The 16687-nt window shown below is 60.5% G+C and overlaps 1 protein-coding gene and 1 long non-coding RNA gene across 2 annotated transcripts; one reads left to right on the forward strand and one right to left on the reverse strand.

Annotated features, from left to right (window-relative positions):
- The first annotated feature begins 794 nt into the window (after positions 1-794).
- On the forward strand, positions 795-12878 carry MOB2 (MOB kinase activator 2). The gene is given in 6 exon segments (XM_058690066.1): positions 795-922; positions 3445-3605; positions 4152-4245; positions 10947-11071; positions 11776-12062; positions 12064-12878. Coding segments are annotated over 6 exon segments (825 nt in total). The 5' UTR covers positions 795-809; the 3' UTR covers positions 12109-12878.
- Positions 12482-15200, reverse strand: LOC131488351 (uncharacterized). Its single transcript, XR_009250173.1, has 2 exons — positions 14912-15200; positions 12482-14779 (listed from the first exon to the last, which is right to left on the reverse strand). It is a non-coding gene; the product is annotated as an uncharacterized LOC131488351 (long non-coding RNA).
- Positions 15201-16687: the final 1487 nt, after the last annotated feature.

Here is a 16687-nt window from a genome sequence, read left to right on the forward strand (position 1 = left end):
CCGTGGGGTAGGGAGCACAGGGTCTCGTTTTCTCCACCGTTGTGCCCATAGGGACAGAGGACAGGTACCAGCACGGTGTCGCATATAGCAGCCTGTTCTACCTCGAAGGCCACGAGGTGTTTTCTGAAATCTTGCGCCTGCTGCTGTTGGCGGCAGAGGAGTAGGGCTGGGTCAGGGCCACTTGTTGGCCAGAGGGGCCAAGTGTCTTGGCAGTGGACGGGACACAACTTGGGGCGGGAGGGACCTGTCGTGGCTGGGCTTGTGGGCCCCTCCTGCACAGGCCCTGCCGGCACGGAGGCCCTGCGGGTCCCCAGACGAGCCCCAGACACGCTTGTGCCTTCGTGCTGCGCCCTTTGGGTCAGGGCCCATTGTCTACTGTCTGCTCGTGGGACTGAGGGGAAGAGGACTCGGTCCAGAGGTCCCAGGCCAGCCCTGGGTGGTGAGGACAGTGAAACCAGGGGGACCGGCTTGGAGAGGTGGAGCTTGGCGGGCCTGCTCTGCGTCTGCCTGTTCGTTGCAGGAGAACAGGTTCGGACAGCAGCAGGTGAGCAGGGCGAGGGGGCCGAGGCCTTCTGGCCACGCGGGTCACAGCCCACATCCTCCCGGGGCTGCCTGCCTGGCCCTCCGCGACCCGGCCCACAGGGGCCCCCAGGCTCCCCTAGAAATGGACTCGCCAGCATGAGGGCGCCACACCCTTCCTAAGGCAGCGTCCGCGAGCGGCGACTTCCTCACCACACCGGTTCCTGCTGCCCCTCGCATGTCTGCTTCTGATGCGTGCTCCTCGAGTCACTTGGTGACATGGCTCCTAAATGGCGGGGCAGGGAGGTGCTCAGACAACTGGCTCTTGCCCCATCCCTACGCGTGTGATCATAGGACCCTCTAGACCCGGGGATCAAGGCCCGGCATCTGTGGTCGTAGCCGGGTGAGTCAGAGTGAGGTGCGGGCAGGTGTGCACGTAGAGCCCAGGTGAGGGGTTGGGGTCAGATGGGGCCTAGACGCAGGGTGGCCAGTGTGCCCAGCAGATGGATGTTCAGTGGTGGGGGTGGGGGTGGCCGGAGCAGAGCTGCACGGGTTGAAGTGCCTCCCGTGGGCTGGACCCTCGTGCCTGGCGCTCTGGGCACAGGAGATCCTCCAGGTGACGCAAGGCTTTCTGACAGGGTGGCATGTGACTCAGTAGCAGAGACTAGGGTCAGGAGAAGGGCAGGGGGCGGGGAGTGAAACGGCCCTTCCCACGACCTGCCGGGGCATCTGAGGGCAGCAGCAGAGCTCCTGGGCTCCCTGAACCCTCCAGGACCCGGTCTCCCTCGACACATTCTGGGGAAGGGTGGGAGCCTCGCTCTCCCAGGCCAGGGGACCACAGGGCCCTGTGAAGCGCATGTCCACACTTGTCCCCAGTGAACAGCCCCACCGCACAGTCCCCTGGGCAGGGACCCCTGAAGCGCTCACTGCAAGTGTGTGTGTGGGAGAGAGACAGAGACCTTCACGCCTGTGCTCCAGCCTTGGCCTGCTCAGGCAGGGCTCGGAGCTCCGGTCGGGGGGGGGGGGGGGGGGGTCTGTCCCGCCCTGTCCCCAGGACGCTGTGGCCCTGCGTGGCATTGGCCACTCCCAGTGGTGCACCAGGAGGCTGAACACACGTCGCCTTTTAAGGAGAAGATTTGCTGAGAAGCTGAGGGAAAACATCTCCCTGGCATTCGGGGAACATATTTCCTTCCTGTTTCTCTTAAATAAACCACCAGCGACTTTTCAAAACAAGAAGAAAAGGACAAGGTCAGGGAGCTGCAGAGACCTTTCACCCCTGCTCCTAGCAGGGCTGGCAGGGGGAGGGATGCACAGGGAGCTGAGTGCCCCGAGCCGTCGGGACAGCAGTGTTCAGCTCCGCCACCACGAGGCCATGCCCCCACCGAGGCCCACGGCGCAGTGAGCCGGTCTGCCGCTCCTTCCGCAGGCACCACAGCCCTTGAGGGTGTGAGTGGGTGCGGCCTGGGTGCGCGTATGCTGGGCCCCAAGTCCAGGCCCTGCCCGCCTGCCCCCCCACCTCTGCGGCCCAGCCAGCACGGCGACCACAGCCCCCCAGAGTTTGCAGGGGGCCAGGTGGAGGAGGGTGGCCCTTGGTGCAGTGGGCTCATGGCCATCCTGACGGGAGTGCCTGCTGGTTTGCCAGGGCGGGCACGTGCGCACTCCGGCCCCTCACCCCCACAGAGCAGGAGGTGGATGGGCTTGCGTCCCCTGGGGTTCTGGCCCTCAGGCCCGTGGCCGCTCCGGGGACGGGGATGATCCCTCTTTGAGAGTTGATGGCCACGGTGGCCTTTTCTGGTCAATAAGACTTCATGACGAGCAGTCTGTCTTCCGTGGGTCACAGTGTTCGCCGTTAAAGAATTCAGTTCAATTAAGAGTCAGGCGACTCATTCGTGCTTTTAAGCATTTCCCTTCAGTTTCTCAAACTTTCCCCCAGGAGCCCAATTCAAGAATTGGGGATTTCCTACAGGTGCAGGAGGATTGCAGTGTCACTCTGAGCTGACCGCTAGATGGCGGGAGGCCCCCCTGCCCCCTCCACATTGGGTGGTTGCTGCCCGGAAGGGGGAAGGGCCGTGTCTGCACGTGGCCCTCCCCGGGGTCCTCTGCCCTGAGGCGTGTTTGCCCAGTGTGGGCTCCAGTGTGACAGATTCGGTGACTTCTGACAAACCCACCCTGGGCCACTGTGTTGGTCACGTGTCTCTCGTGAGAACGTCCTGTCTTATTTGTGTACCCAGTTCGCACACACCACGACCCTGGCTCCGGCCTCTGGGGCAGCTGGTGGGAGGCTGGTTCTGAGGCTAAGGACTCCCCCACCAAGGAGGGGCCCCCTCAGCACCAAGAACTTTTGGTTCGTGGGGCTTAGCTAGTGACGCTCATTGGATTTGAATAAAAACAAAGACATTTCAAAAAAATGTATTTAGTCCTATAAAAATAGCTATAACAAACCTATTCTGTTTTGTATGACAGCATATTGTTTTGGAAAAGAACTATTTTCAAAACAAAAAAAACCTTTTGGTGCAAAGCGGTAGTTTGAGCAGATTTCCCTCTGCCCCTGCCTGGAACCTGCACCGTGTGCTTGGGACGGAGCCCAGGGTTGTGCAGGGGGGAGCCTCATTCGTGTCAGTCAGTGCTCTGTAACAGTGGGCCGCTGGACCATCTGCACAAAAGGACCGGGGCCCAGGCCAGGGACGCTCTTCCCTGGGTCCCATCTGGTGGCCCTGGGGGCCAAGATGGCTGCAGTGTCACACATGGCAGGTGGAGCCTGACTAGCCTGGCCGGCGCACCTCCTTCAGTGGGCCCAGAGCGGCCTGTGTCCCCACTCGTGTCTCTGGGCCAGCTCGTGGCTTCCATGCCAGCATTTGTCTGCAGTGACCCTCTGCTCCCTTGTCTCTGGCAGGAAGTGACCCTCTGCTCCCTCTTCTCTGGCAGGAAGTCTAAAGCAAAGCCCAATGGAAAGAAACCTGCCACGGAGGAGAAGAAGATGTACCTGGAGCCGGAGTACGCCAAGTCCAGAATCACTGACGTTGGGTTCAAGGAGCTGGTGGTGCTGCCCCGGGAGATCGACCTCAACGAGTGGCTGGCCAGCAACAGTGCGTGTGGGCACAGGGTGGGGAAGGGCGCCATGGCGGCTGCAGGTGGTCACCTCCTCCAGGCCTCCCCACAGCTGGTGGCCGGCCCTGCAGTGCGCTTGGGGTCTCCACCACACAGGGACCCAGCGCAGGTCTTGGCCGTGCCGGGGAGCGTCTGTGGGGTGGGAGTGCGGCCGCAAGGCCAGCAGTGCCCAGGTCATGGGAAGGCCGTGGCCCACGGGACAGGGGGGTGGCTTTCACCTCCACCTGCTGGGCAGGCCTGGGGCTCAGGGCTCAGGGCTCACAGGTTGTGTGCCTGCCCCACCCCTTGCGGAGGGGACTCAGCTCGATGGCCCCTGCCTGTCTGCCCAGCTTGGCACCGTCCAAGCAGACGCCCAAGCCCGCACAGCAGTGGCTGGTGGCCGGCTTCCAGGGCTGGTGCTGTGCACTGGGACATGTGTCTCTGGTCTGCGGTAGGTGCCGGCTGCCCCAGGGTCCAAGGAAAGGAGGCTGTTCCTCGTGGACGCAGTGGTGGGTTTCACGCCTGCCCCTTCTCTTCTCTTACAGCCACCACGTTTTTCCACCACGTCAACCTGCAGTACAGCACCATCTCTGAGTTTTGCACAGGAGAGGCATGCCAGACGATGGCCGTGTGCAACACGTGAGTCGCTGCCTGGCTGCAGCTCAGACCCTGGACCCTCTCACTGCACCCGTGCAGGGTCTCCTGATGGCGTGGGGTCCTCCTCAACGACATCCTGGCCGGGGCTGCACCTCCTGTCGCTGTGGAGCAGGGACACCAGATGCAGAGCCCAGCCAGGGCGGGGACGTGTGTGGTAGGGGGGTGTCCGCAGTACATGCCCGGCTTGGTTTCCTGAAATGTCAGAGCGTCGTGAAGCTGCAGGCACTTCTCTGCTTTACTTAGTGGTCCAGTTGAAGGATGGCTCTTTTCTTTTTTGAGAGAGAGAAAGAGAGAGATCGTGCGCGCAAGTGAGATAGGGATGAGAGAATCTTAAGCAGGCTACGTGCTCAGTGCAGAGCCTGATGGGGGGCTCGCTCTGTGAGATCATGACCTGAGCTGAAATCAAGAGCCAGCCGCCCAACCAGTGGCCGCCCAGGCCCCCGAAGGACAGCTTCTCCTGAGAGCCCCTGCTCTGTGTGGAGGGGGTGACGGGGGACGGCGAGGGACTGGGCGCCTTCCTCACTGGCAGGTTTTGTGGGGCTGGGACGCCTTCTCCGTGAGTTTTCGGTGGGCCTGGGTGCTGGTCACTCTCTTCCGGAAGCGTGTGCACATTCGTGCCCTCAGCAGGGAGGCACCCCGCTGGACTTGCAGCAGCTCTGACTGGGGTGTGGGCGGGAGGGTCCCTGCACAGTGCGGGCTGGCCCCCTGACGGCAGAAGGGATGGAAGGGGCTTTGAACAAGAGGCCGGGTGTGCTGGGGCTCAGCCTAGGGCCGTTGGGACTGAGGACGAGCGCGGAAGCTCCTTTCTGACGCCTCCTTTTTGTTAACGGGGCTGCAGGTCAGGGGCCGATGCAAGCGTACATGAGCCGCTAGCCCCTGCTGGCGAACACACATTTGCTGTGCTGTCCTGAGCCCATCCTGCCGGCAGAGCTGCTGGCCAGGCTGCTGGGCACAGACCCAGCTCGGTCGTAGGCAGGCTGAGCTGACTCCTAGCCCTGCCAGGCCCTGCTCTCGTGGCCCCAGCAGGTCACAGCTCAGGGCTGGGTCACATGGGAGCAAATGTAGACGATGTACACTCTCCATTCTGTCACCCAGAAAGAGCCACCGACGGGAGCCCAGGCATTACATGTGTCCCCCCTGGCCACAGGCAAGGGCATCTCGGGGCAGGTGGGGCAGGTCGGCTTGAGGCAGGAGGACATCGATGTGGGAGGGAAGCACCCTCGCTAGAGTGACGCCAGCAGCAGGTGCTGGAGGCGGGCGAGGACACTGCTCGAGAGCTGTGTGTGTGGTGTGCTCAGTAGGATGCTTGCTGGCTCGGCCTGACCAGGCAGCGTCAGAGGTGACCGGTAGGGTGGGCGGGTGGGGAAGCCGTTCCCCCCTGCCCCCGTGTGCCCTTTGGCATCACCGTGTTTGAGAAGAGATGCCTTGAGACGGTGTAGGGCTTGGTGTCGGGCAGACCTGCGCCCGGATGTTGGCGCTGCTGTGTGAGACTGGGGATCTGGGGAATGTTAAGCCCACTTCTCTTCATTCTTCTCGACCTTCTGTGGCCTCCTTCACGGGGTTTTTACAGACTCACAGGACCTGGTGTGCTCTAGTGCCTTCCTAGCGGTTGTTTGATACCAAATTAGTTTCCGAGAAAAAGGCAGGTTTGCCAAAGGTCACCCCACAGAGCTGCTTGCTACCTCGGGACCGATCAGCACATCCACCTGGGTCCCGAGTGGGGCCGCGCCCTGTCTGCACCCTGCTGCTGCCCTAGGGATGGAGACCAGAGGGTGGTGTTGGAGTCTCAGAAGGCGAAGAGAAAGGGCTGGGTGGAGGGTGTATTTGAGGAGATAATGGCTGGGAGCTTTCCAAGCGTGGCCGACACAAACTTACAAATTCAGGAAGCTGAATGAAGTCCAGGTAGGACAAAAGAATCCATAGGCAGATGCATCATAACAAAATGGCCGAGAAGAGAAGGCCTTCACAGAGCAGAGCCCGCGGCACAGCGCCTGCGGGGACATTGGCGGGTGCCTGTGCCTCTTGTCAGAAGCCTTGGGCCACAAGGAGGCTCCGCCACGTTTTGAAAGTGAGGAAAGGAGGTGAGAAAAAGTGAGAAAAGTGAGAAAAAGCAGGTGTCCCAGAGTCCTTCGGGCAAACCCGTCCTTCAGGAGTTCGGGTGAGGTACGGACCTTCCCCACACGGAGGAAGACCAACCCGCGCACAGCCGGCGCACCTGCTCCACGGGAGTTTCTGCGGGGGGTCCCAGGGCAAGGGGGCTGCGGCTGGGGACCAGCCCTCCGAGCTCCTGAAGCCACGCCTGTCTGATGGGCCAGATGGAGGGGCCCGCGGGGGGCTGTGCTCTCAGCACAGCGCAGAAAGCAAGACTGAGTATGTAGTTCATACTCCTGTGAGCAGCCTCTATAGAAGTTGTGTAGATGACATAGCCAGATTCGTAACAGATGAACTGAAAGGAAATACTAAAACATAACCCAAAAGAAGGCAGGAAAGAGGAAACAAGGGCGATGAGAAGCAAAGGGAATGAGCAGTAAACAAACGATGGCAGACTTAAATTCGGACTCAGCAGAAATTCTAGTGAGCGTCCGTGGTGCAGACATGCTGATCACTAGGCAGAGGTCGTGCCCAAGGGCCGTGCCCCTGGGCCCCCATCGGGGGCCTCAAATTACAGACCAGCCCGACCCCTGTGTGTGCACACTTGCCTGTGACAAAATGTAATTTATGCGTGAGGCACAGAGTGTAACAACAATACCTGATAATAAAATAGGACCGTCATGACAGTGTCTTACAGTGAAAGCTGCGTGAACGTGCTCGCTCTGTCTCTCAGCTTGTACCCACATTCTTCTTGTGATGGTGCGAGACAAAAAAGTGGCTGCGTAGGGAGAGGAAGTGAGGGGCCGGCGCGGGCATCGTGACGTGGCCTTGGGTCGCTTCTCTGCCTTCTGCCGCTGCGTGGGGAGCAGCGGCGTCTGCCTCTGGATGGTGGGTCACCGCGAGGGACTGACCCCACGGAAGGCGAAACCGCACGCCCCACTGTGTGAGAATGAGCCAACTGAACAGTGTTCACAGGAAACTCACTTTACTTCCAGTGACATCAGTAGATCACAACTAAAAGCACAGAGAAGATGTATCAGCAAAACACTAATGAGAGGAAAGCCGGAGTGTCTGTTAATCCCAGACACAGTAGGCCTCAGAGCAGAGTCAATGATGAGGTGTGAAGAAGTCTGCATATTTACAAAAGAGTCAATTCATCAAGGAGGATCGATCTTGAATGTGTATGCACCAGACAGCAGCGTTTCCCTAGAGGACGTGGACAGAACTGAGAGAAACGGACAAAAATCAGAGTAGGGGACTTCAGTGCTCCTGTCTTGGAGGCAGAGGGCTGGTAGACAGTAAGCCAACGAGGTCACAGACTCACTGGCATTGCCAGCCAGCTGGACTGGATGGACTGGAGAGCATTTCACCCTCGGCAGCGCATTCTTCCCAAGCGCACACAGAATAGTCCCCAAAATAGATCACATCCTGGCTCACAAAACAACCCTTCGCAAACTTGAAAGAATCAGAATCGTGCTGAGTCAGTCATCTGATGTCATGGGGTTAAACTGGAATGAGTAACACTTGGAAATTAGCATGTTTCTAAATAATCCGTGGATCGAAGAGCAAGTCTCAGAATTAGACATGTATTAAACGGAACACAAACGAGAGCGCACCGGACTTGAGGGGACACAGCTACAGCCGTGCCTAGAGGGACAGTTGTGGGTACGCGCTTACTTTAGGAGAAGGATCTCAAGTCAGTACCCTAAGCTTCCATATTAAGAAACTAGAAAAAGAAGAGCAAAATAAACCCCAATGGAGCAGAAGAAAGGAAGTAACAGAAACGATCAAAAGTGATTTCTGAAAACAGGAAAATCGATGAAACCAGAAGCCAGTTTCTTAAAAAGATCAATAAAATTGATAAACCTTTAGCAAGATTGACAAAGAGAAAGGTGCAGATTATCAATATAAGCAGTGAAGGGGGTGTCAGCATAAACTCAGCAGATATTAAACATCACAAATTCTTATGGCATAAATATGATAGTTTTCCTGACGGCTCCGGAAACAGCCAAGTGCTTCGGGGTACACTCGGGTGTGTACGCTGCAAAGTGCCCGGTGCCGGTGAGCGCGGTCAGAGGCCTGCGCCAGTGGCAGGCGTGCCGCGCTGTGGGCTGGGAGGCTTGACAAGCTCCAACGGGGAGCTCTCTCAGCCCGCCCTGTTCGTTTGTCGTCGGAGCCCCAGCGGAGCCGTCGTGGGTGCCGATGAGCTGGCTGAGACACGTGGAGGGGCGCAGCCGCTGGCGCAGCGACAGCGGTTTTGGGGAAAGAGCAGGAAGGCCGGAAGGATCCCACCACCCAGTTGTAATCGCTGTAAGGCCACGGCACCGAAGACACACGGTGTGGCAGAGGAGCAGACGCACAGGTCAAGGGGACAGCCGAGTCCAGACATAGACCCACGCAGATGTGGGCCTTTGATTTTTTTTTTTTTTTTTTTTTTTTTCAACGTTTTTTTTTTTTTTTAATTTATTTTTGGGACAGAGAGAGAGAGCATGAACGGGGGACGGGCAGAGAGAGAGGGAGACACAGAATCGGAAACAGGCTCCAGGCTCCGAGCCACCAGCCCAGAGCCTGACGCGGGGCTCGAACTCACGGACCGCGAGATCGTGACCTGGCTGAAGTCGGACGCTTAACCGACTGCGCCACCCAGGCGCCCCAAGTGGGCCTTTGATTTTTGACAAAGATGCAAAAGAAATTTGGTGCAGAAGGGATAGTCTTTTCAACCAAAGCTGTTGGAAAAAACAGTCATCTGTGGGGGGTGGGGGAGTGAATCTTGACCCAAACCCGGCACTCCATGCCAAAAGCAACTCCAAATGATTCTAAATTGTAAAACTATGAAACTTTTGAAAGAGAGTGAGGAAATCTTCATGACGTACCATCAGGTGAAGAGCTCTTGGCTGTGACACAAGGCATGGTCGTTAATGAAACAGAATCAGCAAATTGAGCATAATCAACATGTAGAGCTTTTGCTCAGAGAAGGACGCTATCACAAGGAAGAAAAGACAAACCACAGACTACGTACCCAAGAAGGGACTCGGCCCAGAACGTGTGAAGAAGCCTCACAACTCGTCTGTGGGAAAACAGCCTGGTCACCGGTGGGCCCGGGCCTGGACACACAGGCCAGCAGAGAAGACACAGGAGAGCAGATGAGCCCCTCAAGCAGCAGGTGGATGGGGATTCAGAAGTCACAGCCCGCGTTGGCGGGCCCAGCGCTGGCGACACTGTGTGCGGCAGGGCCGCAGAGGGACACGGAAGCCAGTCCGGGAGTGGTTTCGCGGCTCCTTCGGAAGGGGCGCTTCCCCTTGCCTGGGCCCGGCAGTTCCGGTCCCGAGTGTCCGCCTTAGACAAGTGAGAGCTTGTGCTCCCATAGGAACCTGTCCTGGAGTGCGTGTCGCAGCCTGAACCGTCATCGCCCCGAGCCGGGGACAAGCCGGTGCCTGAGCGGGTGAGTGGCTGGACACACCAGCACTTCCACACAGGAGCACGTCTCAGCGTAAGAAGGAACGGGCTGCAGATGTGCGCACGGACGTGGCCGGGTCACCCCCCAGCTCAGGATGCCATGTGGCGTCCCCGGGGGACATCGCTGGTGTGCGGGGGGGTACTGACCAGGGGCCGTGGCAGGAGGGCAGCATGAGCTGTGTCCGGCTCATGTGGGAAGCACCCGGCCGTCCGCATGGGTGAGGAGCACGGGACCACATGCCACCAGGTCATCTTTCCTGCGTGGTGATTTAAAATGAAAACAAACAAGAGGAACGTCCGAAACGGAGCATCTCATCTTCCTTGGTTCCAGACGGGGCAGTCCTCGTCATCCCTCAGGAGCCAGTGTCTCGGGGCTGCATGTTGTGGGGACCTGTTTCCCAGTTTCTGGGGTCAGCTGTGTTCTCCGATGCCGGCACCTGTGGCCAGGTGCACCTGCCATCACGTGGGGGGCGGGGGGGGGTGGTGGGGAATGGGTAGAGTAGGTGTCTGTGCTGCTGCCCACGCACTGGGCCTTGTCCTCCGGATCTCACTGCAGACCTGGGCCTCAGCCTGGCCGCTAGAGGCCGGGCTCCACTTCCTGGCACAGGGACCCCACAGGCTGTCCAGACTGACACAGAAAAGGGCTTTGTGTGGGTGTCCTCAGGTGCTCCGATGCACCCGCACTGACGCCTGGGCAGACAGGAGAGGGGTGAGGCAGAGCCACCTTGTGGTGAGGAGGGCGCCAGGGTGGGCGTTCTAACCGACGGCAGGGCCTTGCAGGAGTTTCCCTTCCTGGGGGAAAACAGGGAGCTTTTCCAGCTTCCGAGGGCTTCGTCTTGACCAGCTCCCCTGCCTGTTCACGTTCTTGGGCCTTGTGGGGCACACGGCACCAGGCGCTCATGCAGCCTGGCCTCCCTGCAGGTACCGGGGAGTGCCACCTTACACCCTGGTCACAGCCCAGACCTTCCACCTCTGAGTGGGTGGCTCTGGCGCTGAGTGGCAGCCGGGGCCGAGTCCCCTTCCCCATCGAGGGCTGGCCTCCTCCCAGGGCCTGTCCATTAGCAAGGGGGCTGTGGCCGGGGGTGGGGCCTGCGTGTCTGTGGTGATGCCGTGACTGGCCTTCTCTGTCCCCACAGACAGTACTACTGGTACGATGAGCGGGGGAAGAAGGTCAAGTGCACCGCTCCCCAGTACGTCGACTTTGTCATGAGCTCTGTGCAGAAGCTGGTGACTGATGAGGACGTGTTCCCCACGAAATACGGTATGTCCCTCCCCTGGTGCTGGGTGCCCCTCCCTGCTAGGCAGGGGACACAGAGCCAGACCTGTCGGGAGGGGGCAGCCGTGTGACTGGGGCTGTAAAGCCAGGCAGGTGCCCTCTGGCAGGGGTCAGCTCGGCCTGGGTCGAGACCCCCATCCCCACCCCAGGCTCTGGGACCCGTGGCTTCTGCCACCCCCTCCACCCCCCGTGTGCTGGGGCCATGGCAGTCCCCCTTACTTGGGGCCTGCCAGCCGAGGAGCGGTGGTTGTGGCGGGGGCTTCAGGCCAGTACAGAGCTGCCAGAGGGTCCCGTGCATCTTGGTTCCTGTCATCCTCCGTGGCCCCGGCCCCATCGAGGGCCCTGAGAGCATCCATCACGGAAGCACCCGTAATCCCAGGGCCAGGGCCAGGCTGAGGGTGGCCTGAGGCAGGCCCCTCGATGCAGAGGCAGCCGGTACAGAGCAGTAGGCACCTGCCGGGTCAGTAGGCACGCAGCTCCGGGAGCCAGGCCCGGGGCGACAGGTCACTGGAGCGCCTGCCGATGGGGGGAAGGTGGGAGGTAGGGGGGGCCCTCCAGACGGCTCCTGCACAGCCGGTCCCCCCCCCCACCCCACCCCAGCCAGCTCCTTCCAGACTGGTGGGAGCTCGGCGGGATGTGGCCCACCGAGCGGAGTGCCGGTGGCGTGACGTCGTGGGCTCTCTCCCCAGGCAGGGAATTCCCCAGCTCCTTCGAGTCTCTGGTGAAGAAGATCTGCAAGTACCTGTTCCACGTGCTGGCGCACATCTACTGGTCCCACTTCAAGGAGACCCTGGCCCTCGAGCTGCACGGACACTTGAACACACTCTACGTCCACTTCATCCTCTTTGCCAGGGAGTTCAACCTGCTCGACCCCAAAGACACCGCCGTCATGGACGACCTCACGGAGGTGCTGTGCAGCGGCGGCGGCGGCGGCGGGGGCCGCGGCGGGGGCGGGGCCGGCGGCGGGGGCGGGGCCGGCGGTGGGGGGCGCGGGGGCACAGAACCACGTGAAGGAGAGGTGAGCCCCCGGCCGGACAGGCGTGCACGTGTGCAGAGAGACGGTGGTCCGTGTGCCTGCGTGTGCGCGCACACGTCCCGGGCGCGCTCGGCGGGAGGTCTGAGAGGCTGACGCCGCCCCCCTGCCCGGCCCCGGGCGCGCCGAGCGCGCGGGCTCCCCGGACGCCGGCAGGCCGCGCGTCGGACTGGCCCCTGCCGGGGCTGTCCTGTTGGATGGATGAGTGCCGCTTGTCAAGAAGGACCCTCGGATTTCATTCGTTCGCTCGACAGCGTTTATGGGACTGCCGGTCTGAGTTTCCTTCTCCTGTGGGGCTTTCCTTTCCTTGGTCTTCCGTGTGGCACCTGCCCCCGCCTCCCCTGAGGGCTCTGCTCTTTTGAGAGAAACACACCAGTGAGAGCTGGGGCTCCTTCCCAGGAGGGACTCTGGCTCGCTTTGGTTTGTCATCAGGGTGGGGTTATTCTAGAGATTCCGCCCCATCCCCCCCTCAGACCTCCCTCTCCTGGCCTTGCTTGGATCTTGGCTGTTGGCGGCTCAGAGCAGGTGGAGTAGGGTGGGCGTGGCTGGGGGTGCCCCACAGGGGCCCTGACCCTGTGGTCATGTCCCCCTCTCCTGCCCCTGCTGCCCACGAGGGCCCCTGGACTAGCTGGGCCTAGGACCGAGGTGCCTGGGCGGACGGACGGCCTGTGTGGAGAAGCGGCTGTTGGCGGAAGGCTGGGTGTCCCTGCTCCGCTCACCTGTTCGGTCGGTCGTAATAAAAAGAATTCTCTCAGGTCAGCGCCTGTGTGTATCCTCGGCGTCTCGATGACCCTTGCTGAGAGTGCCAGGGCTGGTGCCAGACTGAAGGTGGCCTGCCTCCCGCCCCCTCGTGTGGTCTCTGCGCACCCCAGGCTGGGCTCTTCCTGCCAGGGCCAACCACAGGCTCCCCTGCTGACCTGTGTCCACAGCCTGGGCTTGCAGGACCTCGGGAAGCTGGGGGTGTGGGGGTCATGCCTTGTCTCCCGAGTCTCTGGGGGCGGGGCAGGGGCTTGATCTCTCGTGCTGTGCCTTCCCGTGCAGGTGGCAGGGACCCCAGAGTGTTCTCTGGAGTTGGGGGGGGGGGGGCGGCTTCCTGGCCAGCCTGGCCCCGGGGGCTCTGCTGCAAGGGCTAGCGCTGGCCTGGCAGTGTGGTCCAAGGGGTGAGCTTAGGGGAGTGCTCCGGAGTGGGATGAATGCAGGGGCAAGGCCGGACTTGGGGAGCAGAAGGGGAGGGGGTGCCTGAACCCTGGAGTCAGTCTAGGTACTGTGTGGGCAGAGGAGAGAGTAGAGGGCGCCGTGCCCTGACATCTGGCCTGGGGACTGCCTTCTCTGGCTGTTGACGGCTGTTCTGTTCCTTCCCCCAACACCCCGTACACGGTGGGAGTCATGGTCTCTGCGTGTGAGTGTACGTGTGTGACACCTGCATCTGCAGAAAGCTGTCCAGGACACACATGGTCCGTGTAGCTCTGACTCAGGAAAGAGCTGTGGGATCTGTGGGCACAGCACTGGCACAGGGCCTCAGAAAGTCTACCCAGGAAGGGACAGGCAGCCAGGATGAGGAGCAGTCTGCACGCCTCCTGAGGGTGAGGGCAGTGCCCTGTGCTCTCCTCCAGCTGGCTGGCTCTTTGCTGCAAGAGCCAGAACATCCTGGCCCGCTTAAGCCTCGGGGAAGCCTTCTCGCCTCTGCATTGGTTCCTTGGCCCGCACGGCAAGTGGCTGCGTGCGGCGCTCCCGGGGCAGCTGGGCTCCGTGCTGAGGACTCAGCTTTCGGTGGGCGCACCGGGAGTGGAGTCCCCACTCTGCCCCGACAGGCCGTTCGCTTACCCGCCCACACCCCGTTGTTAGCTCTGTCCCGGAAAGCGAGAAACCACACAGGACTCCGTATCCGTGGAGGGAGAGGCTCGATGAAGGGGAGAGAAAGGGCCCTGAGTCAGAGTGCAGCACCTCAAGAAGCTGGAAGAGGAAGAAAACGTTTTCTCCCCCTTGAGCCTCAGAAAGAAGCAGCTGTGCTGACATCGGATTGTCGTCCAGTAGGGACCATCTTGGACCTCTGTCTTCCAGAGCTGCGACGTAAGTCACTAGGTGTGTGGTAAGCAGCCACAGCGGGGACAGGAAATAAATGCAGATTTCGGTCCCGGGGTGGGGTGCTACTGCAGCAAACACATCAAATTTAGAAGTGGCCTTGGGGCGTGGCAGTGGCAGAGGCTGGAAGGATTTTGAGGGGCACAGTAGAAAAAGCCTCGGTTTTCTGAAGCAAGACGATTGGTAGGAGGGGGCCCGGACATTGATGTGTCCCCTACCAAAGACCCAGGAGTAAATGAGGGGCGCCACGGAGGAATCCTGGTGAGTTCACCTTGAGGACTGCCCGGAGCCAGCGCGAGCGTCTGTCGGCAGAAGCAGGGATGTGGGGCGCTGCCGGTGAGGGCCCAGAACAGCGAGGCCCATGTCAGCGGGAACGGAGGCTGGATGTGCAGCATTACCTCGTGGAAAGCTCTGCCGAGTTCTGCCCCTCGGTTGTAGGAAAGCAGGACTTGGGAGCAGTCCGCGTGGATGTTTAGCCAAGAAGGTTTCCAAGCAAAGTGTAGCTGCGCAGCGTCGTTTCCTGCTGCTCTGCTGCTCGTGGCGACACGGGGGAGGAGAGTCAGACGGAAGGCAGAGCTCTTGAACCAAAAGGACCTGGCACTTGATGGTTTGGGAACTTAGCCGAGCCAAAGGACGGCAGGTTCATGGTCAGAGACAGCGTGCTCTAGAGAACAAGTCGAGGGCACAGCTGGACAGCCTTTGGTTAATACCTGGGCAAGATGAGTAAGGTCAGAGCGTTCAGTCCTGCGGAGGGCACTCGGAGGAGATTGTATGCATGACTGACAGACGCCTCCTTCCTCTCGGCAAAAGCCAAAACAGAAGAGAAGATTTTTTTGGAAGGATCTGGAGGCACCTCTCGTCTTGTGGAGCAAATCCCCATGGCGTACACAGGAGACCCATGCCGTGCTTGAGAATCTCACGCATCAGAAACCCTGCCAGATGGGATGAGGGCGCATAGGGAGGAGGGAATCAGGCCCCGTGGGCAGGAGACACGGGGGGGGGGGGGGGGGGGGGGCGGGGAACCGGCAACTGCTGGGCTGCCTTTCCTGAAAGAAAGCGTGGCCTGCAGGGGGAGCTGCGAGCCCAGAGGGGAGAGCCTTGAGCCACAAAGTTATTCCCAGGCCTTGCCAGCACCTCGTGGGGTTTGCCTGGCTGGGCGCAGTGATGCCCACTTCCTTCCGCTGTCTCCCCTTCCACTTGTCTTCCCCCTTGGGGATGGAAATGTCCTGTGCCTGCCCCACCTTTGTATTCTGGAAGCAGGTAGCATTTCCAGTGTCAAAGATGGCACGTGGAAAGGGGTTTTGCACTGGGATGGATCATGCAAGTCTCACCCATACCTGACTGAGTGACTTAGGTGACGTTTGGGGCTTGACTTGATGCTGTTGAGAGTTTGGGGGACCTCAAGGTTTGGGGTGAGTAATTTTCCATGTGAGGTGGTTGTGCTAGAGAGCCGTCTGCAGGGGGCAGAAGGAGGTCGGTCTCCTCCAAACGTCCACACCCTAGTCCCCGGGATTTGTGAGCATGTTACCTGCACAGCAAAAGGGGTTAAAGTTGCAGACGGAGTGAAGTTGCTAATAAGCTTAACTTGAGATGCGGAGATTGTCTGGGCCCAGTGTAATCACAGGATTCCTTAAAACCGGGGGAGGGGGCAGAAGGAGGGGAACCAGAGCCGGAAGGCAGGACGAGGGCTTGGCCTGGTGCCCCTGCCTTGAGGGTGGAGGAGGCCGCTCCGCAAGGGATGCAGGTGCCTCCGGAAGCCGGAAAGGACCAGGAAACAGATTCTCCTGCAGAATCTCCAGAAGCAGCCAGCCCTGGCAAGGCCGCGATCGTAGCCCAGTGAGACCCGCTTCTTGACCTGCAGAGCTTGGTAACGATCGGCGTTGTAAGTTTGTGCTCACTCGTTCCGGCAGGTGGGAAAATAGTACGTCTGGAAGGTGGGCCATGGAGCTCTTGGAGGGTCATTTTGAGGGCACACAGAGATGGCCTCTGAAGGCACTTAGCCCAGGGCCCGACACCCAGGATGAGCTGGACGGACAGCAGCATAGACTGCCATCCCACCTGAGCCCCAGGCAGGCGCACTGCCCGGGTCAGAGGTGCCCCCTCCCTTGCCTCCGTCCGTCCCAGCTGCCTTTCTCCTCCAGCCGGCATCGCTGCCCTGATGCTCACCGCCGGTTCTCTCTCTTCCTGTCACTGGTCATCTCCTCCACTCCCTGCTAACCTCCAGCCCTTGATGAATCACACCGGCAGAAATTCGACTTGATGGTGGGGAGTGGGGTGGATCCAGGAAGGGGAAGCATGGGGGTGGGGGGAGGGGACAAGCCCCAGGGTGGGGCCGGTAGCCTGGGGCGAGGGCAGAGGGGAGTGGGCACTGAGCTGCTGGGCGAGGGAGAGGCGGAGCCACTGGCGAGGGCTGGGCCGCTGCTGGTAGTGAGCTCCCTGGCACGGGAGATGTGTGAGCAGGGATGCTGTAGCACCCTTCCCTGAAG

The sequence above is a fragment of the Neofelis nebulosa genome, chromosome 10 (assembly GCF_028018385.1).
Source record: "Neofelis nebulosa isolate mNeoNeb1 chromosome 10, mNeoNeb1.pri, whole genome shotgun sequence".
Classification (NCBI taxonomy): Eukaryota; Metazoa; Chordata; class Mammalia; order Carnivora; family Felidae; genus Neofelis; species Neofelis nebulosa.